Genomic DNA, 23055 nt, shown 5'->3' with positions numbered 1-23055 from the left:
TGACCTTTTCAGTCTGTTTTCCTGTCTCCCCACAGGGACTGGATGCCCCTAGAGTCTAGCGTAACCATGCCTTTCCCTGTGTCTCAGTCCACAGGCCCACTCCAGGGCTGGCTTATAATGTCTAGTGATTAGATGAGGACGAGCTGACAAGCCACCCGATCACCTCCAAGCTGGTGCTGCTGGAAAAGGGGAAGAGAGGGGGGCCCTGCTGGGCGAGGCCTCCTCTGGGCCCCTAGTGAGCTTACCTGAAGGCAGCCAGGTACTCAGGATCCCCCATGGGGGGGTCAAGACCTCCAGCCCAGGCCACGTTGACATTGAAGCCCTCACCGCTGCCAGCTCCCACCTGGAACACAGGAGGCAAGAGAGATGTGAAGAGAGCAGTGTCCCGGGAGCAGAACCCCTGGATGTCAGTGCTACCAGAGCAGCTCATGCAGCCCCTTCACTTCCAAATGTAGAAACGGAGGATCCGAGAGGCTCAGCAGCCTACCCAGGATCACACAGCTAGCTGTGACAGAGACAGTTAGGGCTACTCGTGAGAGTCAGCAGGCCGGAAGATGGGGTTACCTCATCCACAGCCCCACTGCCAGGGAAGAAGTTGCCGTCGTCATGGCGATGAAGGGAGATGTACAGCACATTGGGGTCCTGGTAGAAGGTCTGCTGGGTGCCGTTGCCATGGTGAACGTCCTGTGGAGGGAGATGGGCAGTGGATTAGGGCAGGTCTGAAAGCAGAGAGATGGGGGCTAGGACAGGCTGGAAAGGTCTCCAGGTCAGTGACCATTGTGAAGGTCGGGAGTCTAGACCTGGGGGTGAGAACACGGGGGCTCCTAGAGTTAAACTGTCAAGGGACCCATGGGTGTTTTGTAAGCCTCAGTCTCCCCGCGTTATATACAGATATGTACATAACACGCTGGGTGGCGGTGATGATAACATGAGGCCCGGAAGGGGAGGAGCTGCACCGAGGGCAGGCCAGCCAGAGCCAGAGGGAGAGTACGTGTTGGGGGAGGGTGAGTGCCAGGAGAGGGAAAAGTCCAGGGTCACACATCAGGAACCCTTACTACTGCGTCTTGCTCAAGGTCAGGGCGTGATGCAAGCGATGGAAACCACATTCCATTACAGAGGGGCTAGGACAACGAGGCCCAGCCCCATCCTCAGAGGAGGGCCGAGCACCGCCCCCAGGCTCCTGCTTGGCCTGGGAACGCGAGGGTGGACTGCGCATGCGCACAAGTGTGGCCTGTTCCTTCTGCGCTGGAACATCCCGTAAGTAGATGTGAATACGAAGTGGTCAAACACAGGTGCTCCAGGGCTAAGGGGCCTCGGGTCTCAGGGCTTACAAGGTGTACGGCTGTGTACAGGTTAACCTAACCCCTCTGTGATGACTTCCCTTATCTGTAAACCAGGGCAGAGTCAGGATTAAATATGTGATGTGTGAAACCATCAGTGTCTGGATGAGAAGGGCTGACTCATTGGAAAAGACCCTGATGCTGGGAAAGATTGGGGGCAGGAGGAGAAGGGCACGACAGAGGATGAGATGGCTGGATGGCATCACCGACTCGATGGACATGGGTTTGGGTGGACTCCGGGAGTTGGTGATGGACAGGGAGGCCTGGTGTGCTGCGGTTCACGGGGTTGCAAAGAGTTGGACACGACTGAGCGACTGAACTGAACTGAGGCTGATGTTATGTGCTATTATTGGCACTCTCACTACCTGCAGGGGAAAAGCAGAAGTGACCAGATCTACAGAGGGAAGCCAGCAGAGGCCCAAAGTTAGCATTCAGATGGCTCCTCCCCTGTGGGAGCCGGTTATGGCTGAGCCCTTCCCACAGGCCAACTCCTCCAGGCCTCCCAAAGGCCCCGTGATGGGGGCACTCTCTGCACCCACGTTTACACACAGGGAAACCGAGGCTCGGGAAGGCGAATGCAGAACTAGGCGGGACACAAAGCCTCGTCTCGGGTCGCCAGGCTCCGGGCTCTTTCCACAGGGCTCTCGGACCTGCAGGGGCCAGGAGCTGGGACCTACCCAGTCCACAATGAGGATCTTGCTGGCCTTGCCCTGCTGTTGCAGCTGCCGGCAGGCGATGGCCACTGAGTTGAAGAAGCAGAAGCCCCTGAGAGGAAAAGACAGAGGTCGTGCCAGCCCGTTCCCTCCCCGTGCCACCCCCACTCCCGCTCCACCTGTCTCCAGCCCAGCCCCAGAAGGCTAACAGGAAGGAGGGGCCAACCAAGGACCCTCCCCAACAGGAGGGCCGTGAGGGCCTGCCCCCCACTCCAGCCCATCTAGGCCTCCCCGGGCCTTACATGGCTGTGGAATGGTCTGCATGGTGTCCTGGGGGCCGAACCACAGCAAAACCATTCTGGAAACAGAAAGAATGCTTGTCAACCAAACAGCCAACTGTCTGCCCCACACCTCCATGAACCCATCCCCCAGCCGCAGGCTCTTCCCCTGAGAAGGGACTACAAGACAGTGTGACTGACCAAGGGGCCCTCTACTGACCCCCAGGCCGTGAACACAGAAACTCCCATCCTGGGGGCTCCTGGCTGTTATCACTTTGTAATAACAGCTATTATACTGGGCAAAATCTATGTGGCTGCCACTGTGCTAAGCACAGGGTAAACACTGGATTTCACTCGCACAACGTTCTGAGGTAAATGTTACCTAATCTTCATAACATCTTCATAAGATAAACATTGTGATTATCTGGTTTACAGATAGGAGAAACCCGGAGCCTCAGGTGGATTTAATATTAAAAACTCGTGCGAAGTTGCCTGATAGCAGAGCCAAGACTTGGGCCATGAGCTCCTAAACAGAGGGGGCTCAACACAAGCTCGCATAAGGTGCCAAGCCCAGGGCAAACAAGCATGGGTGTCAGCCCAGTGTGTAAAACTTCAGCATCACAAAAGGCCACTCTGCCAGTGCACGGGGCCCTGGAGAGGCTCCACGACTTGCCTGCGGTCACACAGCAAATATGTTAACTGACCCCGCATGAGCATGGCCCTGCCTCTCTTAGAGACCACAGGACCAGGGGCCCAGTGACTTGACTCCTCAGCAGGTAACGTGAGCCTAGGATTCAGATCTCATCTGGGTCCCCAGAGCTTTTGGTGTCCCTCCTGAAACCCTGTGGTGATCTCCAGGAATGCGATGCTGGGGGCTGGGTCTGCCTTCCCTGCTGCCCGTTCCCTGCCTCCTTCCTCCGTGACTCATCCACCCTCCACTCAAGCCTCCTACCTTTAGCTCACGGGAGGCCACTTTGAAGGCGAGGTCGGTGACACTGCCAGCAGCCCAGCGGGCCGCATTGGAGGAGTGCAGCTCATTCCAGATGGTGTCAGTGTCCACCTGTGGGGGCCAGAGTCAAGGCCCGCCTCACCCACGGCCTCCCACAGGAGCCAGGGCCTCAGGGGCAGTGCCCACCCCATGGCTAGGACCCCAGGGGCAGGGAGCTGGGCAGATGGCTGCCTCCCCCATGCCCCACCGCCCAAAGGCAAGGCCTCCCGTGTCCCCCAGTCCCAGCACAGCTTCTTCCCAGCTTCAGTCCACATCACCAGCCCGCACCTGGCCAGCACTCTGCTGGTAGCAGCGCGCCTGCCCCCCTAGTCAGAGGAGGGGGCATGGCGTTACCTGGGCGGGACTTGGGGTTTGGGCCTGGAGGGGGTTTTAAGCCCCCGCTGACTCTGCTCAGGCCCTCGGGATGGTCGGAGCTCGAGGGGCCGTCTGCACCACTGTCTTCCACTCAGGGCCCCTAGCCCAGGCTGGGAGGCCCCCCAAACCCAGTCCCTGGGCCTCAAGGCTAGGGAGGGGCCGGGAGGCGTGATGGGGAGATGGGGAGGGCGAGGCGGACCGAGAGAGGCGAGGAAGGCAGAGAGAGTCGCAAGAGGCTGGAGAAAGAGAGAAAGACAGAGACAGAGAGGGAGAGGAGGGAGGAGAAAACAGAAGCAACAACAGTTGGAAAAATCAGAAAGTGGCAAGAAATGGGAAGTTGTGAACAGGGCGCTGACCGGCTCCCACACAGCCTCCCAGAGACAGTTCCCATCCCTCCAGGACTAGGCCTCTGTCCCCTGCTCCACATGCCCGGCCAGGAAACCACCACGGGGACATTTTGAAGTGAGGAAGGGCACTGCCAGGAGGCAGAAGTCCCCAGGCAGAGTGAGAAGGAGCAGGGAAAGCTAGGGCATCGGAGGGACATGCCTGGGTCTCCAAGGATGCCAGAGGCACCCCACAGCCCCGGGCCGGGTGGCCTGGAGGCCAGCGTGCTCTCAGAGGGAGATGAGCCCAAGCCCCAGGCTCAGCCCTGCTCTCTCAGCCTCCTCAACCTCCACCAGAGGCCTTCGAAGTGCAAGGCAAGGGGCTCTACACTCAGGAGGACACACCCACCAACGAGGAGCTTCTAGCCAGCAGAGGGGGCACTAGGGGAAAGCCCCGGCCCACTGGGCCCGGCAGGACCACCGAAACAAGCAGGCAGGGGCTGGGCCTGGGGGACCTGGGAGGGAGGAGGTCTGGAGAGCCTGCACACTTACCCCAACGCCGCCACAAGGCAGCATCACGAACATCCGCTGTGCCAGGAGGCCTGCAGGGAGAGGCCCAGGTGCATGAACTGAACCCGCTCAGCCTCTGGCCCAGCCCGGAGCAGGGGGTCCCTGAGAAAAGGGCTGGGAACGGCTGGCAGGGAGGGATGGAGGTGGGCAGCAGAGGAACCAGGGGCAGCACAGGGATCCCTGGATGCTGAAGGGACGAGCTCTATGGCGCGAAGACTAGAGCACAGGAGGATGCTCGGGCTGGGTGAGCCAGTGGCGTGGGGCGGGGGGGGAGTCTGGGGGCCCCTACCTGCCAGCTTCCCATTGTCCAGTTTGAGGCGGCTGAGCGGGTTGGTGCCGTAGAGGAGTACGTGCCGCTCAGAGTGCACCGACTGCAGCTCCTCCAGGGAGGCCTTCCGGCCCCGGAGAGACTGAGGAAGGACCCACAGAGCCCCTGAGCCTCTGCTTTGGGCAGCCCTCTCCTGCCATTCCCACCACCCAGACCGGCTCCAGGCCCTCCTAGCTCCTTCCCTCCCACAGCCCTCATGCACTCTAACCCCAAAGCCCCCACCTGCCTCCTCACCTCACACTGGCTCCGGAGCCCCCGTTCCAGCAGCCGGGACCAGATGCTCTGGATACGGCCCGCGTGCTCCGGGTGCCTGCTGTTGTCCCCGCAGGAGCACTGGTGCTTCAGCATCACCGAGTCATAGACCAGCCCTGCGGGGAGTGGGCTCAGGGGTCAGGGCCCCGGGGAGCCCCAGACACACCCCACACAGTCCCCCATGTCCCGTCCTACCCCTTGGCGCCTGCACACACACCCCTAGCTCCTTACCCAGGCAGCCTCGGGCACCTCACCCACATACCCCCCAGCCCCCACCTACACAACTGCCACATACTACTGTCTTCCCGACTCACTGACCTTCCTCATGTGGCCCAAGGACCGTAACCTCAAGAGCTTGGAGCCTAACAAAGGGAGGCCTGAGGCTGGGGGCTCGCCTGGATATGATGACCCAAATAGGAGCCCCAGACCTGGGAGCTGGGAAGCCCACAGAGACACCGGGCCATGTGACAAGACAGATGTGGCTTCGGGGAAATTCAAATGGGGGAAAATGAATAACCACCTAACTGCTCGACCAGTAAGAAACGTTTACACTAAAATACTATGATGACACACTATAAATTCTCATTTTCAGGGCTTCCCTGGTGGCTCAGTGGTCACGAATCTGCCTGCCAATGCAGGAGACATGGGTTTGGTCCTTGGTCCGGGAAGATCCCACATGCCAAGGAGCAACTGAGCGCATGTGCCAGAACTGCTGAGCCTGTGCTCCACAGCAACAGAACCCACTGCATGGAAAACCCACACACTGCAACTGGGGAGCAACCTCCACTCACTGCAGCTAGGGAAAAGCCTGCACAGCAGTGAAGACCCAGGACAGCCAAAAATAACAGATAAAATCATTACTTTTTAAAATCTCGCTTTTAAAGGTTGATTATATCACAAAGTATTCATAATGTGTAAAGTGAATAGCGTATAAAATGTAGCCACAAAACGTAGTGTCTATGGGATTTATACGTGTGGCTAGAACGAAGACTGGCCTGAAATACGGCAGCATTTATGAGGGGTTGCCGCTGGGTGATGGGATACTGGCTCGTGATTTTTTTTATGAATTTAAAGGTCACACCTGCATTTTTTTCTTTCCTTTTTTAATATTTATTGATTTGGCTGCACCAGGTCTTCATTGTGGCCTGCAGCGTGTGAATTCTTAGTTGCAGCATGTGGGGTCTAGTTCCCTAAAGATCGGACCTGGGGCCCCTGCACTGAGAGCATGGAGTCCTAGCCACCGTATCACCAAGGAAGTCCCCTGGCTGGTGGTTTTTTTCCCGTTCTTATGCTTTTCTATTATTTTTCAAATTTCTAAAATGCTCGTGAGTTCTTCTCACAAGCAGAGCAACAGTGTAATTTCTGAAAGGCCTGAATTAATTGTCAGGAGACCTGAATTCTTAGCCTGGCCTGACTGCCAGCCAGCTGTCCCCTTGATTTCCCGAGCCTGGGTCTCCTTAACTGTAACATGGATACAACCACCTGCTCCATGGGACACTGAGTAGACCTCCTCAGACTAAGAAAGGGCTCTGTGCTCTCGAAACATGTCCAGAGTGAATTATGACACAGGGAATTATGGAATCCCCTCCGAGCCCCCATGTGCCCCGGCCTCCTCCTCCTGCCCTCTAATCCAAGCCTTACCCGTGGTGAAGGGCAGGGTCCGGGCAGGGGTCTCTGAGCTGGGCAGGATACGGGCCTGGCTGGCGGGCTCTGGGGTCGGCAGCGAGGCAGGTGCGGCCGGGGACGACTGAGCCCTGGACAGGGGCCGGTGACTGCCCGGGGCCAGGGGAAGCAGCATGGAGTCTCCAGTGGCTCCTCGGGGGAGCCGCCCAGCCAGCCGCTGCTGCTCCCAGAGGAACACCTGAGGGACACAGGGGGCCTCAGGCTCTAGGTTCTCAGACCCTGCTCCATTCGCCTCTGCCCACAGCCAAGAAACTTCCCGTCAGGCCCCTCTTCTGCAGAAGCCTCTGACCCTGCCGCCCAGCTGGGCGTTGAGTCTCTGAGCTCCCTGCCCATATACTCCCCCAAAGATCTGCAGCCCAAACTGACCACCCCATTCCACCAGCACTCCCTGAGCCCTTGAGACTCCAACACCAGAACTAGGGTGAGGGGCCTCAGGTTGGCTCTGACCAGGATCTCCTCCTGGTCTCCGAGGACTACCCACTGCCTGAGGACACAGGGGCCTGTGTGAGCCGCCGCACTCTGTGCACTGTTACCACATCTTATGGGCTGAGCTGTGTCCCTTCCCACCTTGTATTTAGGATGGGACACCCAGTCCCCTCAGAACGTGACCTGATCGGAGACAGGGTTTTCACAGAGGTACTCAAGTTAAAATGAGGTCATCAGGGTAAGCTCCAATATGATTCTTGTCCTTATAAACAGGGGAAGTCGGCATACAGACGTGGACAGAAGACAACGTGCAGACCCAGGGAGAAGGCGGCCGTCCACAAGCCGAGGGAAGAGGCCTTCCTTCACAGGGCTCAGAGGGAGCCAACCCACCAACACCCCGGTTTCAGACCTCTAGCCTCCAGAACTGTGGGGAAAGGAACACCTGCTGTTTCAGGCACACATTTTGTAGTACTTGTTACATGAGCCCCAGCAAATGAAGACTCCACGGCTTGACTCGTGCAGCTGAAGGGCCAAGCCCGGCTCTGCCCCATCTCCTGCCCTAGCACCTTTCTGGAAACAGTACTAACAGTCACGGGGGGAAGTCCTAGAGCGGGGGTGCGTGGGGCTCCATGTGCCAGTCTCACCAGTGGAAAGGCACATGGCTTCACCCTGAGGCTGGAAGGCTGCTGGAGGTGCACGCACATGTATGTGTGTATGAATGCACGTATGCATGTGTGTGAATGCATGTATGCCTGCGTGTGTGTCTGTCTGTACCTCAGTGTGGGTTTGGCAGAGGAACCATGGTCCTAGAGTTGTCCCCTGCACTGATCCCATATCCCTCCCTTCCACCATTTCCAGGCCCCAGAGTCTCCTGACTCTACCTTCCAAGAGGCCCCTGGGCCCGACCATACCTGCTGGTGCTGCTGGAGAGAAACAGGGCCTCTGGCCTCCTGCTGCCCATGACTGGACTCCCTATGTTCCAGGCCATCATCCCGCAGCGGCCCCACGCTCCCACTGTCCGTCTCGAGGTCCTCAGCTGAGGGTATCTGCCGCAGTCGGGGCTTCTCACTCGGCTTGGCTGACCTCTGGGGGTGGGGGAAATGACTACTGAGGAGACTTGCTTTGGCACAGGGCGTGAGGTGGGGAGTGGTGGTCGGGGCCAGATCGTGCTGCATCCCGCTGGGACTCTAGTGGTCACACAGCCCTGGGCCCCACACATCCCCTCTCTGGCCCTGCCCCTCCTGAGTCTCCCTTCTTTCAGCCCCAGTTCAGCCACCCCTCACTGCCTCCCCTACCCCGTTCCCCTCACCTTGATCAGCTGGACGTGAGGTTTGAGCCGTTCCAGGTGGGGCTGCAGGGGGCCCAGCAGTGAGGGGGCAGTGGCGCTTGGGGGCAGGGGCTCTGAGCGGGTCCGGCTCAGTGGCCGGTGGAGGCCTGATCCAGAGGGCCGCTCGGTGGTCAGTAAGGACTGGGCAAAGTGGAAGGGCAGTGGCCCAAGCCCGGGCACTGGAAAGAATGGGGTGGGGGGCATAAGGAGGGGACCACAAGGAAGAGTGGAGGGAAGCCAGGGTTGGGGGGTGAGGCGAGCCAGGGACTCAGCAGCAAGACGCACAGGAGGACGGGACCCTGGCCATGCTTGGGCCTCGGCAGGGTACTGGGATCCAGCCCTTCTGGAGAAGCTGGGACTCACCAGTCAGCAGAGGGGTGTGAGACACTGAGGGATCCAGGAGGAGAATGGGCTGCAGGCGAGAGGGCAGGGGGCCCCCAGCCTCGGGCTCCAGGCCATGGGGCAGGAAGAGGTGAGCATGGGGGTTCCCCAGGACTGGGCCCCGAGGGCCCAGAGTCGCATGGGTCCTGCGGTCACCATCAGCCTGGGGGAGAGTGGGGGAACATCACTGGCGAGAAGACCCCGGAGGGGAGGACAGTGAAGGCCAGGGGCGGGGTGTAGGAGAAGGGATGGAGAGATCTCGGGTGTTTGGGGGAGGGCGCCTCAGCCACTCACCCTGGCAGGGGCAGGCAGCCCCAGTGTGATTGTGGGCAGCAAGGCGAGCGGGGCCAGAGAGGTCTCCTGCAGCCGCAGCCGCTGGCCCAAGTGCGCCTGCCACGGGAGCAGGGCAGGGGTCACCGGTTCCAGACCTCCACCCCCAGGCACACGTTCCCCGGAGCCCCCCCGAGGCTTGGGCTGGGGCTGCCCAGATGCTGAAGCCCCAGCTTGGCCGGGCTGCCTGCTGAGGGCCGCCGAGCCCCAGAGATGCCCCGGGGCGCCCAGCCTGCCAAGGCCTTACCTCGGAGCCCAGGACGGGGTTGGGGCCATGCTCGCTGTCGTTGGGGGAGCTGCACCCTGATGCCGGCGTGCTGCTACTACTAGGGGAGGAGTCTGAGGGTTGGGGAGAGGGGGGTGCTCAGTTAGGAGCCAAGAGTGGCTAGGAGGGGGCCAGGAACAAGCCCCTTCCGCAGTGGGTGGGCTCTGCTTCCTGCTTTCTTCCCAGCAGGACAGGAAGGCCATCACCAGCCTCCAGCACTTCTGAACACTTGGTTTTTTTAAGATGCCCCTTCTTTTGGGCAGACGTCAGATTAGCCAATGGAGCAGGAGCTGGGTTCTGCCCCAACTCACCCCTGGCAAGTGTGTAGGGCACCCTGTGACAACCACCCACCGGAGCCCTGGGGGAGGGCACCAGGCCTGCCCGGCACCCACCCACCCTGCCGGGCCTCACCGCCAAGGGTCTCTGCTGGCCGCCGACGGAGGCTGGGAGGGGCGCTCTCCTTCCGCAGTAGCGGGTTCTTCCTCCGCTCCAGGGACTTCTTGGGCTTGTAGCGCAGCTTCAGGTTGGGCTCGGAGACTGCAGGAGCGCCGGGATCACTCGGTGCACGCCCACCCCGTCTCTGCCCTAAGCCTTCCCTTCCAACCTTCTCTGAGACAGACAGGAGAAGGCAGTACCCCCTCCCTGACCCTCCCCCAAGGCTCTTCCCCCCTTAGCCCCTTTGGAGATCCCTGCTGGCCTGTCCACGCACCTGTCTTGCGCAGAGGGAAGTGCTCGGGGGGGTCGCAAGGCAGGCTGGGGACAGGAGGCAGGAAGCTGCCGAGCATGGAACGGGCAGCTCCCTCCGTCTCCAAGGGCTCGAGAGTTCTGCGGAGTGAGCACCAAGGCTGCTTCAGAGGGGCAGGGATGCCCAGAGGCGTAGCAGCCATCTCCTTCCACCCTTTGGGACCTGCCGGGGGAGGCAGCGGGGCTTCCCAGGTGGCGCTAGTGGTAAAGAACCCTCCTGCCAATGCAGGAGACATGAGATGTGGGTTCGATTCCTGGGTTGGCAAGGTGCCCTGGAGGTGGGCACGGCAACCTACTCCAGTATTCTTGCCTGGAGAATCCCATGGACAGAGGAGCCTGGCGGGCTACAGTCCATGGGGTCACAAAGAGTCGGACACGACTGAAGCGACTTAGGATGCAGGCATGCTGGAGTGGCAGCAGCCAGCAGGGCCAGGCGGAGTGCATGGCCAGTAGGAACAGGGGTCATCTCCAGGGGGCAGTACTGGGCCACCCATCCTGATCTGTCCTTAGGAGCCAGGGTCCCAGACACAAAGGGAGGAAGCTGTTCTAGGAATCTGGATATTTCTGTGCTTAGGGGAAAATACAGAGGAGAAAGCCAGCGTGGTGTGCGTGAGAGAGTGTATGTGGGGGGAGGAAAGGCTTGTAGGGAAGAAGGGCCTCAGGCGGGGTGAGGCGAGATAATTAAAGGCCAGAGGAGAGCAGGTATCAGCTGGGAGAGAGGGTCGGAGAGGCACTAGGATTAGAGGTGAGGGGTGAGGATTAGGTGAAGGGCACCTGAGAGCAGCGGTCTGCGTATGCTGTGTGCTCATTGGCGGACATCCGGAGGGGGGCGTGGCAAGGACACAAGGAGGCGGGGCGGAGAGGGAGTTACCTGTAGGGAACGCTGGGGCTATTAGGATGAACCGTTCTCTCTAGGGCCGCCTGTTGTTTCTTCAGAATCACCTCTGCCAGCTTCTGCTTGACCACACTGCTGGCTACGGCACCTGCAGGGGCAGAAATCATGAGTGGTGTGGGGGGTGGATGGGTGGGTGGCCTCCCTGGAATATTTTCTGCCCGTTGCCCTGATCACGCCCCCCGCCGCACCCCCCACCCCCCACTAGGCTTCCCAGGGGCCCTTCATGCAGCAGTCAAGCCTGAGGCTACATCCCTTCTGTGAAGCCCGCGGGTTCCCTTCACCTCCTCCCGCGTTCACCCGCAGTGCCTGGCAGGCAGAGACCCCGACTGAGGCAGGGATGCCCCTGCCTGGCATCCTCCTCCCCCCGCAACACAGAGGGCCGTGGACACGCCGGGGGAGGCTTCCACCCTTACTTCGCTTGCTCTTGTCCTTATTGAGAAGCTGCCGCAGCTCTTGTTCCTGCTGCCCCATCTGCAGCTCGGGCATCGGCGTGTCCATTGAGAGCTGTGGGGAGGGGGCGCGGAGTTGAGGACAGAGGTGGAGGCTGAAGGGAGGGCGGGGCCGGGTCTGGGCTCGAGGCTTCGTGGGAGCTTTAGCTTTACCCGCATGGGCTCTGCCGAGCGCTGGGGCTGCAGGCCCGCCAAGAAGAGGTGGTGGTGGAGGCGCTGGGGGTGCTGCAGGGCCAGCAGTGTGGGCTCCGGCGGGGCATCCACCGCGGGCCGCTGGCCCACCCGCAGGTCCATGGGCTGGGGCTGAGGGCCTGGCGTGTCTGCGCGGGGCCTGGGCCAGCCTGAGGGCGCACAGAGAGGGCAGGGGGAGCGGGAAAGGCCCGCAGGTGAGCGGTTACCTAATCAGCCTCCTTCAGCCTCACTTGACAAGGCACAACACCCTCCAGGGGCCTTTCCCTTGGGGGCCCTCAGCACGGTCCTGCCAGGTAGGTATTTTCAATTCTGTTTCACCCGAGAGAAAGGAGGTCACATACACCATGGCCTTAGTCTATCGCCGGTGGTGGTGAGCTGAGCCTTTTGACCCCAAGCGTAGTTTTCTACTAAATATATTGCCTCTCCAGGCCACGGTTGGGGGCTGTGGGATTTAGGAATGGACTGAGGACCCTTTAGTGATACATCCTGGACCCTGACCTCTCCTTCCCTTCTTCCCCCCTGGAGGAGGATTGGACAGACATGCCCTCTGATAAACTGATCTCAAAAACAGCAATAGGACAGGCGGTTCCCTTTGTTCTGCCTCCAAGCCCAAAGGGCACCCCAGGCCCTCAGCGCCATCCTCCCTACTTTATCCCAGGCCACAGGATAAAGAGGTGCCTCAAACCCACAGCCAGCCCTGGCCAGCACCCTAGGCCTGCACAGCCCATGTGCCCAGGGAGCTCCTAGGTACCCTCACGCCAGCTCCGGGTGGGGCATGGCAAGGACGGCAGCTTCAGTGCCTCGAGTGTCCCTTGTGCCCACGCCAGGAGCACCGTGCCAAGGCCATGGACGCAGGGGCTATATATAACCAGTTGCCAGACTAGGTCCCATGGCAGCACCGCCAGCTAGGCCAGGCTGCGCTCAGCAGCCAGACATTCCCAGTTATCCTAGAAAAGAGGTCGCAGGTGGGGCTGGGAGCAGGTGAGAGCACACAAGCTGAGGAACTTTTTCAGAGAGGCTTCCTTCAGCTAATGCAGTGCTGGGCATCCCCTGTGGAGGCAGCCATGGGCTGTCTTCCAGGCCAGCACTGAAGAGGACTGGAAGGCGCTGGGGCAAAGACCAGCCAGGGACTCAGGAAACACAGCCTCCAGGTCCAGCTGAACCATTATCTTAACATCCACAGCACATGTGTAAACTTGCTGCAAACCCTTTCACCTCATCACCCTGGGGCCCTGGGAGGGAGCTACTACTGTTCCCACAGGAAGAAACTGAGGCTCGGGTGAAGGGACTTGGCCAAGGGCACCAGCCCAGGGCACAGTGAGCTCAGGCTCTGTTCTGCTGAGACCAGCCCTCTGGCTCCACTTTCCCATCCACTTTCAGGAAGTTGCCTGCCCTGCGTCTCACCCCAGGATGGGTTTCTCGCTGGAGAAAGGCAGAGGGGCTTGCAATAGGTGGTCACTAAGTGGTGCCCGCTCTTATATTCTCTGACTGTGAGATGGAGACGAGGGAGAAGCAGAGCAGGGAGGTGCCTGTTACCATTCTCTGGATGTCAAGAGACCAGAGCGGACGGCTGGGCACCCAGATACTGACGACAGCAGGCAATGCATCACTTTGATGTCCCCACTTCTTGCTCATGCCTCCACTCAGGGACCCCAAATTCTCATTCTGGGTTGAGTTTGGGCCCTGATGCCACTGCACTCCTGCCCCAGGAAGGGTCTCAGTCCTCTCATGGCAGGTGTTCTGGCTTCCTGGGGGGACTCCCTCAGCGATGCATGAGGGTCCTCAGGGCAGGCCCCCTGGACTTGCGGCCAGCAGCTTTGGCCACACAGACTGGGAGCAACCCATTCCGCTCTCCCTCACTGCCTCAGCCCCTTCCACTGCTGGGAAGGTGGGAAGGGCTCTGCCTTCAACCCTGGGAACCCCTCTCAGGGTGAATTAGCATTTGAGGGTCTCCACAGTCTGGTGCTAAGCTGGTCTCTCTCTGCTTTGTCTCCCACATCTGAACACGGACCCTCCACCTAAGTATCAGCTCCCGTCTCATCACAGCCCATGTACCTTCCATCCTCTGAGCTTGTGCTCATAAAGTCCCCCCGCTGGTGCTGTCTTCACCCCTCAATTCCACTTTTCTAGATCTTGCCAGACTTCCAAGCCTTGCTGGAGTCTTTCCCCTTTCCTGAAGCCAGCCCAGGGTCCCGTGTCCAGCCCTCCTCTGGATTTCCATCATGCTGGTGGTTCTGTCCCCTGAAAGCACCGGCGAGGCAGGTACCAAATCTGAGCTACGCTCCAAGGGCAGGGACTTGCTTCTCCCTATTGCTCACTATCCCAACACCTAGAACCAGAACCTAGCGCATGACAGGCACTCAGAAAATATTGTCTGAATCAATAAATAAATCCCTATGTCCTCTGTGCCCTGGAATAGAGATGGAGTTCATTCATGCTTCTTTTTCTTTTTCCAATTTCTTTCAATGTTTAGAAAATTACACAGCTGCTGCTGCTAAGTCACTTCCGACTCTGTGTAACCCCACAGAGGGCAGCCCACCAGGCTCCCCCATCCCTGGGATTCTCCAGGCAAGAACACTGGAGTGGGTTGCCATTTCCTTCTCCAATGCATGAAAGTGAAAAGTAAAAGTGAAGTCGCTCAGTCATGTCTGACTTCACAAGCCCATGGACTGCAGCCCACCAGGCTCCTCCGTCCATAGGATTTCCCAGGCAAGAGCACTGGAATGGGTTGCCATTGCCTTCTCCAATGCATGAAAGTGAAAAGTAAAAGTGAAGTCGCTCAGTCGTGTCCGACTCCCAGCGACCCCATGGACTGCAGCCCACCAGGCTCCTCTGTCCATGGGATTCCCCAGGCAAGAGCACTGGAGTGGGTTGCCATTGCCTTCTCCAATGCATGAAAGTGAAAAGTGAAAATGAACTCGCTCAGTCGTGTCCGACTCCCAGTGACCCCATGGACTGTAGCCTACCAGGCTCCTCCATCCATGGGATTTTCCAGGCAAGAGCACTGGAGTGGGGTGCCATTGCCTTCTCCAATGCATGAAAGTGAAAAGTGAAAATGAAGTCACTCAGTCGTGTCCGACTCTTCACAACCCCATGGACTGCAGCCCACCAGGCTCCTCTGTCCATGGGATTTCCCAGGCAAGAGCACTGGAGTGGGGTGCCATTGCCTTCTCCAATGCATGAAAGTGAAAAGTGAAAATGAAGTCACTCAGTCGTGTCCGACTCTTCACAACCCCATGGACTGCAGCCCACCAGGCTCCTCTGTCCATGGGATTTCCCAGGCAAGAGCACTGGAGAGGGGTGCCATTGCCTTCTCCGATTACACAGCTAGGAGGACTAAATGACAGTAGGTGGTGAACTCAATGCTTCTTGAATGGGTGGATGAATTCCTTAATCAGCTGCTGCCTCCTTTCACATAGATCACATATTACATTCTACCATTATTTCTCTCTTTATTTGTGTGTCTCATCTCCCCAGGTCTGCAAGCTTTCGACAGCAAGGACTGGAGCAAAGAGGACATGCCCTTCCTTTTTCGCTGCCCTAGGCTGGGTGTCAGGTGTGGAACCTGCACCCAGAAGGCCCTCAGTGGATCTGGTTGAAATTAAGGACAAAGCAGCCCTCAGTCAGTCCAGCCTCAGCCACCCCAGCCCAACCACGGGCACATCCTAAACCATGGACATCCACCCCCCCTCGCCCAACACAGCCTGACAGCAGCGGGGGTGTGGAACGCTGAGAGGATCACGGAGGGGGGTCCTCAACCTCCACCCAAGCACCACGAGGCATCTTCCCATCCTGCAAGGGCTGCTGTGCCCAACCTGCAGGGCCGGCGTGAGGACCTCAGAGCCGGCGTGAGGACCTCAGAGCCGACAAACAAGAATGCACCCCCTCCCCAGAGCCCCCGAGGCAGGGACCTGAGCATAAACATTAGCTTCCTACTTGCCTTCCTGTTTCGCTGCCCCAGCGCGGACAAGAAGAGCATCCTGCCTTTCCTTTTCCTGTTGTGCTTCCCAGCTCTGGGGCCCGCCTGGACCCAGAATTGCCGCTCTTATCCCCCACCCTCACCTCTTCCCCACAAAACCCCAACCTTGCCCCCTCCCCCAGAACCCCAGTCTCCCAACTCTGGCCCATCCTCCAGGCACCCTGCTGAACCACCTTCTGTCCTTTTCAGCTCCTCACCCTCCTGTGTCCTTTCCAGCCTCATCTTCCACTCCCCACCACACTCCCCCTCAGGCATACTCTTACCTATGATGGGCGGGCTGGAGCAGGGGGCAGCCGGGCTCACCTGGGTCCCATCTGTACAGAGAAGAGACGGAGTGAATCAGCTGCCAGGAGAGGAGGGGCAGGGGAGGGAGAGGAGAGAGGGCGAAGCCAGGCAGGCTGCCTGCCTGTCCAGGAGGCCCCACTCCAGCCTGAGCATGCCAAAACCTGGCACCTCCACCGGAAGCTAGCCAGAAAGTCAAGACCCCACCCCATTCCTTTCCTTGAACTCCCATGCTGCTTAAGAGTGATCCCCAGCTCCATCTTCCTCATCAGATCTATCAAGCAGCTCAGACATCTTGCTCTCCTGGAGCTCAGTCCTGGACAGGAAACTCAGGTGGTTCCAGTTTACCCAGCAGTGTCAGCGCTCCCTGAGGTGCCCAGCCTTCTCTGGGCAGCCGAGGCAGGCTCCCAGGGTTGGAAGGGGAAGGAGAGGGCTGAGGGGTGAGGCGGACAGCAGGCTGGTGAGACTGCACTAAGGATGCCTGGAGGGAGACAAGGGGAAGGGGGAGCAGGACTGAAAAGGGAGCTGGGCCCCCCTCCACAGTGGGGGAGGGATTAGGTCGTGGCCTGGAGGTCAGGTCAGATCTGATGGGAGCTGCGAAGGGGTGGGTCTGGAATGCACAGCTTGAGGACCCCACAAGAGGAACTCCCTCTTCCTACTGCCCCATCCTGGGTCTTGCAGCCTCTGTGCCCCCAGAGAAGGGAATCACAGCCTTTGTTTCACGGATAACCTGAAAAAAGAAGTCTTTCCTTCTGGAAACGGCCACCTATCCCAGACTCCTAGGTCCAGTGCAGGGCCCCCAACCCCACCTCCATCCAGTTCAGAGCCCATGGAATCCCATGGTAGGGCAGTCAGCAGCAGAGAGGCCTAGGGGAGCCCAGAGACTGGCTGGGGTGGGGAAAGCTGAGTCCTGAGGCCACCTTGTCCTCCTGCTGTCCAGCTCAGGGCAGAGGACGGAGCTGGAGACCAGAGGTGTCCTGAAGGGGCAAGTGGTGGACACACAGAAGCCCTCCTCAGACCAGAGTTGGGGCAGAAGGGGTGTTTTTCTGAAGGTCAGCTGGCAGGTACTGCTCTGCGGCCTAAGGGCAGCCTCAGTCCTCTTTCAGAAGCTGGACAAGTAGAAGTCCCTGCAAGCAGGTGCCTGTCGGGGAGGGGCGCCTCTGCGCACAGAGAGAGAGACTCCCACCAACTGCCCCCAGATACTAGCAGCCAGCGCCCGGATGACATTTGGTAGGGAAATGTCGCTCCGCCTATTCAAATGAGGCCTATCCTCTCAAGTCCAGCCCAAGCCCATCTCCTCAGGAAGCTCCCCCTGACCTCCCCCTCCTCACCTCCCCCAGCACCCACTTGGTACCCACCACCTTGAAACTTCAGTAATCGGGGTCTCTGCAGTGCCACTGGTGAGCTATGACCTAATACCTTGCTTGGCACATGGCAGGCTGTTAGGAACTGGTGACTCGAACACAATGACACTCTCCTGGCCCCATGCCTAGGACATGGCATGCGTATCTCTCAAGGTTCGTGAGCCTCAAGGAACAGGAGTGCGGGAGGCAGCCTCCCGGATGGGATGGCCCCCCACCCCGGGGCTCTCTCAGGACCTCGTGCTCTGAGAGAGGCTTCAAAACTAGGCTCGCGGCTGCACGTCCAGAGACTGTAGAGTCCTGTGTCTCCAGTGCCTGCTGCTGGGAACTGTCTCCTACAGCCCTCGGTCCTTGCCTGGGGGCTGGCCAGCAGCACGCGCTCTAGGGGCACAGCCAGCTTCTCTGCACCCCACTCCCCTGTAACCACGGGTTCCGGACACCATGCACCCTCTGGAGGGGACAAAACTAATGGCCCTGAACTCCGCAGTGTTTGTTACGGGGCTCAGAAGAGACGCTGTGATGATGATATGATGTAAACTCTTTTTAGGAAAGCTGGGTGTGTGTGTGTGTGGTTTGCCTACCAACAGGGGTGGATTTTAGAAGAAATGCCTGGAAAGAGCTCTGCTTCTCTCAAGCCCCTGAGTCCATGCTGAGAGACCAGGGGTTCAGAAGCGCCCAGAGCAACAGAGATAATTGTTGGGGAGCATCTCTCCTGTGTCCCAGAGAGAAGAAAAGGCACCCGGTCAGCAGCTGACCTGAAACCATGAAGTGACCACCTGGCATCTCAGACTTGGGGATGAACTTGGGGGCCCTTCTCATCAGCCCCTCTCACAGTGCTATTACCACTAATTTGGGTGCAATCAGGAGTGAAATGTGGGCATTCCTAGTGGCTCAGACAGTAAAGAATCTGCCTGCAATGCAGGAGACCCAGGTTCGATCCCTAGGTCAGGAAGGTCCCTGGAGAAGGAAATGGCTACCCACTCCAGTATTCTCGCCTGGAGAATTCCATAGACAGAGGAGGTTGGTGGGCCAGTCCATGGGGTCACAAAGCGTTGGACACGACTGAGCGACTGACACTTTCACGAGTGAAATACAATCAGGACTGAATGGACCCAAGGGATGGAAAACACAGCATAGGTCTGGCCCTTTTGCACACTGCTCCAGGCCTGCGTGGACAGCTTTCATTTCTGGAATCCTGGTCACTCCCTATTCCTACCTTCTTTGGAGGCAACTGCAGTCAGGCTGAAGAGATGGTTTACCAGGTGCTGAAGTTTCCATCAAGTCACCTTCCCCAACTGGACACCTGATCTTACCCAGAAATTCTGCCCCAGTGGGTCTGCCCTGGCCCTCAGCCACCTCCAGGGCAGACATAAGTGCAGCTCTCCCGTCCCCGAGCACCTGTACAAGCTGGCCTCCCACTCTTCCCTTGTTTCCCCTTGGCCCTCACCTGCCCAGCAGATGTGACTGGAAACCTGAGCTCGGCCTGGCCACCTGCTCTCCCCGGCGCTGCCAGTCCTATGTCAGGGGAGGGCTTCCCCAAGAGCATGGCCACCCACAACCCCTCTGAATGCTTTCCATGTCTTTGTCAAAGCTGTGTCCCCCTCCCTGGTCTCCTGAGGAGTTGAAAAAGGAGGAGCAGGCAGATCCCTGCCCTGTGGGCACGAGGCAGCGAAGCCCTGGATCCTGGGCTGACTCTCCCCCCTCCCTCCCCCAGCCCCCTCAGCTCAGGTCTTCTTCCCCTGACAAAACTTGACTCCGCAGCGGGCTGGCAGAGAAGACAAAGCTGGGAGTGAAATGGCCAAGAAGGTCCAAGAATCAATAAACACAAGAGAGAACGTCACAGTTGCCCGACTGACAGCGTGAGGACTTGTGTGGTGCATGTTAGGAGCTGATGAGGCTTCAGAGATTGTGCAGGCAACACTCTCACTTCCCAGAGAAGGAAAAGAGAGAGGGGAGGGGGGCTAGGTCACAGTCACCCAGCGGGGCAGCAGTACAACCAGGCCAGACCAGTGCGGGGAGAACCCAAGAAGTCGACCCCAAAAGCGGGTTCTAAGTACCTCTCAGTGAGGGCACTGGTCTTGTGCTCAAAGGGGTGGAAAAGTGGATAAAACCTGACTTTCACTTTCAGGAGTTTCAACTCCAGACAGCCCACGATTTTTTAAAAATTGAAAAGTATATGACTTGTAGACACTAAAAACATTTCAAAGAGCCCCTCAAAGTATGAAACTAGAAGTTTCTCACTCATCCAACTCCCTAGGACTTCCTTAGACTCAACTCCTTTTAACAGTTTCTTATGTCCCCCTTCCAGAAATTCTCTTGCTACTTACTAATTCTATTGCTCATGATCTTGGCACCAAGCTGCTTATTACTCAGATTTATCCAGGACCCAGTGTGCTGCAAGCTGGATGGGAACTCTGGCCCCACGAAGTGAGAGAAGTGAGGGTCCGCAGCACGGAGGACGTTGGCTTTAGGGTTAGATAGACCGGTGTTCACACTCCGACTCCCTCAGTGACCGGCAGGGATAGCCAGGGACACGCTGCAGCCTGGGCAAGGCTTGGCTGTGCCTCTGAAATTCGACGGTAAGAATATGGACCAGGAAGAGGTCATCTGAGATGAGCGACGCTGTGCATGAAGCACGGGGCACATGGCGGGTACTCCCCGTCAGGGTTGTGATTCATCCTGTTTGCCCCTGAACTCACCTGCAGCCGCCCTCTGGCATAAGCATCTCAGCATCTGGTCCCGTCTGCGTTTTGCCCTCGTCTCTCTGTCCACTTGCTCCCAGATGCGTTCCTGTCCAGTCTCTTATCTCCTGACTCTCCCAAAACAGGCTCTTCTCTTTCTTCTCCATCTGAACTTTTGGAACTAGCAGTTTACTATGTGCCCTGCATTTGCTAGTTCATCTAACCCTGAAGACAAACCTATGTGCTGGCTACTATTTTTATCCCTATTATATAGATTAGTCAACTGAGGCCCAGCAGTATTAAATAACTCATCTGGAGGCACGTAACAGGGAAGTGGCTAAGTTGGGACTTCAGCCAGATAAATGGGCTCCAAAATCCATGTTCTTAAGCAACACTCGTGGCTGCTTCTCCCCAGCACCTCGACTCTACAGGCTACTGGGTGGACAGCCGAATGCAGGACTTGGCTGGGCACAGGGAAAGATAAAAATCACGCAGCTCCCAGGAAACTTGAACCAGCGGCAGACTCCAGTCCTGCTGCAGGTGAGAGGGCGGAAACTGCCTGTCCCATCTCTAGGCCCCGGTGAGGACAGTCCTCCCAGATCACAGATAGACACCAACTGCTGACTCTGCAGATGCCATGCCAAGCGATGACTTCGGACTATAGGTGGGAACAGGGGCTGGCACCGACAAGGCAGGAACTAGGACGAGCACCGCCTTCATCTTCAGGCTCTCGGGTATCCTCCTTTGTCCCTTCCTTAGATGCTCCCAAGGGCTTCTGAGGCTTTCTCATTAGCGTCTCAAAGCAAGCTCCACCAGGCAGGCAGGAAGGCGGGCGGGCCTGGGGCGGAGGCTCCCAGGTGAGCGGCCTGGGACGCAGGCCTGCCCAGACAAAGGCCTCCAGTCAGGCCGAAGCGGGGGGCCCAAGCTCGCAGGCTCCACAGCTGTGTAGCAGGCAGGAGGCTGATGTGAGGGCCGCAAGGCCGGCCCTCTGCCTCCGCCTCCGCAGCAAGCATGCCCCTTTCCCCACGCCTGGGGCCCTGGGGCAGCTATTTTTAGCTCTTGACACCTGGGTATTTTGCAGCCGCAGGATGTCCGGTTTGGAGTCTCTTTCTGGGAATCCCACATGCGGCTGTTGTAAACAGCCCCACGCAGCGGTGGCCTGTGCTGGGAGCTGGCACCCCCCTTTCTACTGTTTGAGATGAATCAAACAGGAAGCAGATGTAACCATGGCAGCGGCAGCTTGAGCTCCCTGGGGGTGGGATGGCGTCCTCTCTGGCTTCTTGTCCCTGCCCCGGGGTCCAGTCCCTTCTGTGGCCTCTCCTGGCGGATGGAGCCCACGCTGAGGCAGGGGAGCTGGGCCTTTCTGAGTCCTGAGGGGCTGGCGGTTCCTGGGACTCTCTGGGGCATCTCACTGCCCTCTGGCAAGGAAAAATGGGAGTCTCTCCAAACCCGGCGGCCTCGGGGCCACTACCCAGTCTCCCCTGGCTATTCTCTGTGACGGTGGGAAGGGGAGGGCAGAACCACTTGCTCAGGGTGTGTGGCATCACTCAGCAGCAGGCTCCCCCCAGTCCCAGGCCAGGCCCCCTCGTCCAGACTGCCCTAGGCTTTCTCAGGTCCCCAAAGGCCTCAGAAACCAAAGTTGCCACTTACCCTCAGCCCTCTGCTCCAGGAGCGCCAAGCCCCAAAATAGGAAGTTCACCACGATGTCTGCCCACCATCTGTCTTTCCTATCACAAGCAAAACAACCTGAGCAGTCAAGATGGGGGGCCCCATCTGTAATTCGGGGAGAAGAACTGAGTTTCTGTCAAGCTTCTGCCTTTGTCTCTCCCCCTCCCCCACCCCCTGGTGCCCCACTGAGACCAGCTGCTCCCTCTTAGCCGCCAGCCCCAGCCCCAGCCAGTCTTTCTCAAGGGCCAGCGCTTGCCCCAACAGGAAGCACGGTCACCGCCCTGGGGCTGTCTCAGAGCTGCTCCTTTCTCCCCTCTGAGGTCTGTGTTCACTCCGTCGCCCTCACTGGTCCCCCAGCTCCTGGGCCCTCCTTGGCCAGACCCTGCCTCCCTCTGCATCCCACTTCTGCCTCCCGCTGGTTCTGTCTCTCTCAGCTATGCCTTTCTGGCTCTGCTCACTGGTGCCACCCACGAGGCCACTCAGTCCACTCCAGAGACTGCCAGGGAAAAGTTTAAGTTATGTTAATATCAATCATTATTATTTTATTATTACCAGTAATTAGTAATATTAGTAAGGATCAGCAACCATGTACTGAATGCTTACTGGGTGCTGGTTACTGTGCTAAGTATCTGACTTGTACTCTCTCATTCAGTCCTCACAAGCACCCTATAAGCTCAACACTGCTACCACCCTCAAATTACAAAGGAGGTAACTGAGGCTCAGAGAGGTTACGAAACTTGCCAAGGTTACACACATGGTAAGTGGGGCTTCAGGGACTCCAGAATCTAAGCACATAATCCCTAGACTGGTGTGTACAATGAGCCCCACCCACTGAGGTGAGGTGAGGCCACCTGGGGGCCACTGGACAGAGTGTGGTTGGTCCCAGCATCAGAAGGCCTGGGCGTGACTCACGTGTTCCCACAATGCCGGCACTCCATCCAGAAGACAACAACAAAAATAAAGACAGGACCATCTCTGCCTGTGCCTCCATGAGGCCTCCAAGAGGCACTCCCCAACTCCATCTTCACTTCCTTTTTCATCCTTTTCATTTTCCCTACTTTTTAAATGTACTTGTTACCATTTTATCATTTCCTGTAAGCTGCCCCCAGACGCCTATAACTAAACAAGCAAACCCCCAGGCCTGCCTCGGAGGACAAACGCTGTGTGAAGGCACTCTGGAAACCGTCAGGCCCTGTCTAAAACGCAAGTTACGTAACCCAAGCAAGACACTCACAGAGCGGCTACTTGGGAGTGAATCCCCAGGGAGAAGATGCTCTCTTCTCTC

At 58.4% G+C, this 23055-nt stretch overlaps 1 protein-coding gene across 3 annotated transcripts in view; it reads right to left on the bottom strand.

Annotated features, from left to right (window-relative positions):
- HDAC7 (histone deacetylase 7) overlaps nucleotides 1-23055 on the bottom strand; it is a 36857-nt gene that overhangs the window by 5099 nt on the left and 8703 nt on the right. For 2 of the 3 annotated variants that reach the window (XR_011144833.1, XM_068972042.1), the window contains exons 2-21: nucleotides 16042-16092; nucleotides 11761-11948; nucleotides 11572-11662; nucleotides 11135-11246; nucleotides 10229-10344; nucleotides 9931-10056; nucleotides 9502-9593; nucleotides 9219-9314; nucleotides 8907-9087; nucleotides 8526-8722; nucleotides 8128-8301; nucleotides 6749-6968; nucleotides 5090-5223; nucleotides 4817-4937; nucleotides 4510-4559; nucleotides 3224-3331; nucleotides 2296-2351; nucleotides 2018-2105; nucleotides 565-684; nucleotides 246-343 (exon numbers count right to left, since the gene is read on the bottom strand). Coding sequence is in view for 2 of the 3 variants with exons in the window: in XM_068972042.1 (XP_068828143.1) it covers nucleotides 246-343; nucleotides 565-684; nucleotides 2018-2105; nucleotides 2296-2351; nucleotides 3224-3331; nucleotides 4510-4559; nucleotides 4817-4937; nucleotides 5090-5223; nucleotides 6749-6968; nucleotides 8128-8301; nucleotides 8526-8722; nucleotides 8907-9087; nucleotides 9219-9314; nucleotides 9502-9593; nucleotides 9931-10056; nucleotides 10229-10344; nucleotides 11135-11246; nucleotides 11572-11662; nucleotides 11761-11948; nucleotides 16042-16092 (2419 nt within the window). In the remaining variant the exon portion in view is untranslated. The remainder of the gene's footprint in view (nucleotides 1-245; nucleotides 344-564; nucleotides 685-2017; nucleotides 2106-2295; nucleotides 2352-3223; nucleotides 3332-4509; nucleotides 4560-4816; nucleotides 4938-5089; nucleotides 5224-6748; nucleotides 6969-8127; nucleotides 8302-8525; nucleotides 8723-8906; nucleotides 9088-9218; nucleotides 9315-9501; nucleotides 9594-9930; nucleotides 10057-10228; nucleotides 10345-11134; nucleotides 11247-11571; nucleotides 11663-11760; nucleotides 11949-16041; nucleotides 16093-23055) is intronic. The other variant, XM_068972043.1, reaches the window with a different exon arrangement.

This window comes from Capricornis sumatraensis, chromosome 4 (assembly GCF_032405125.1).
Source record: "Capricornis sumatraensis isolate serow.1 chromosome 4, serow.2, whole genome shotgun sequence".
Lineage (NCBI taxonomy): Eukaryota > Metazoa > Chordata > Mammalia > Artiodactyla > Bovidae > Capricornis > Capricornis sumatraensis.
This window is presented reverse-complemented; position numbering and strand designations above follow the sequence as displayed.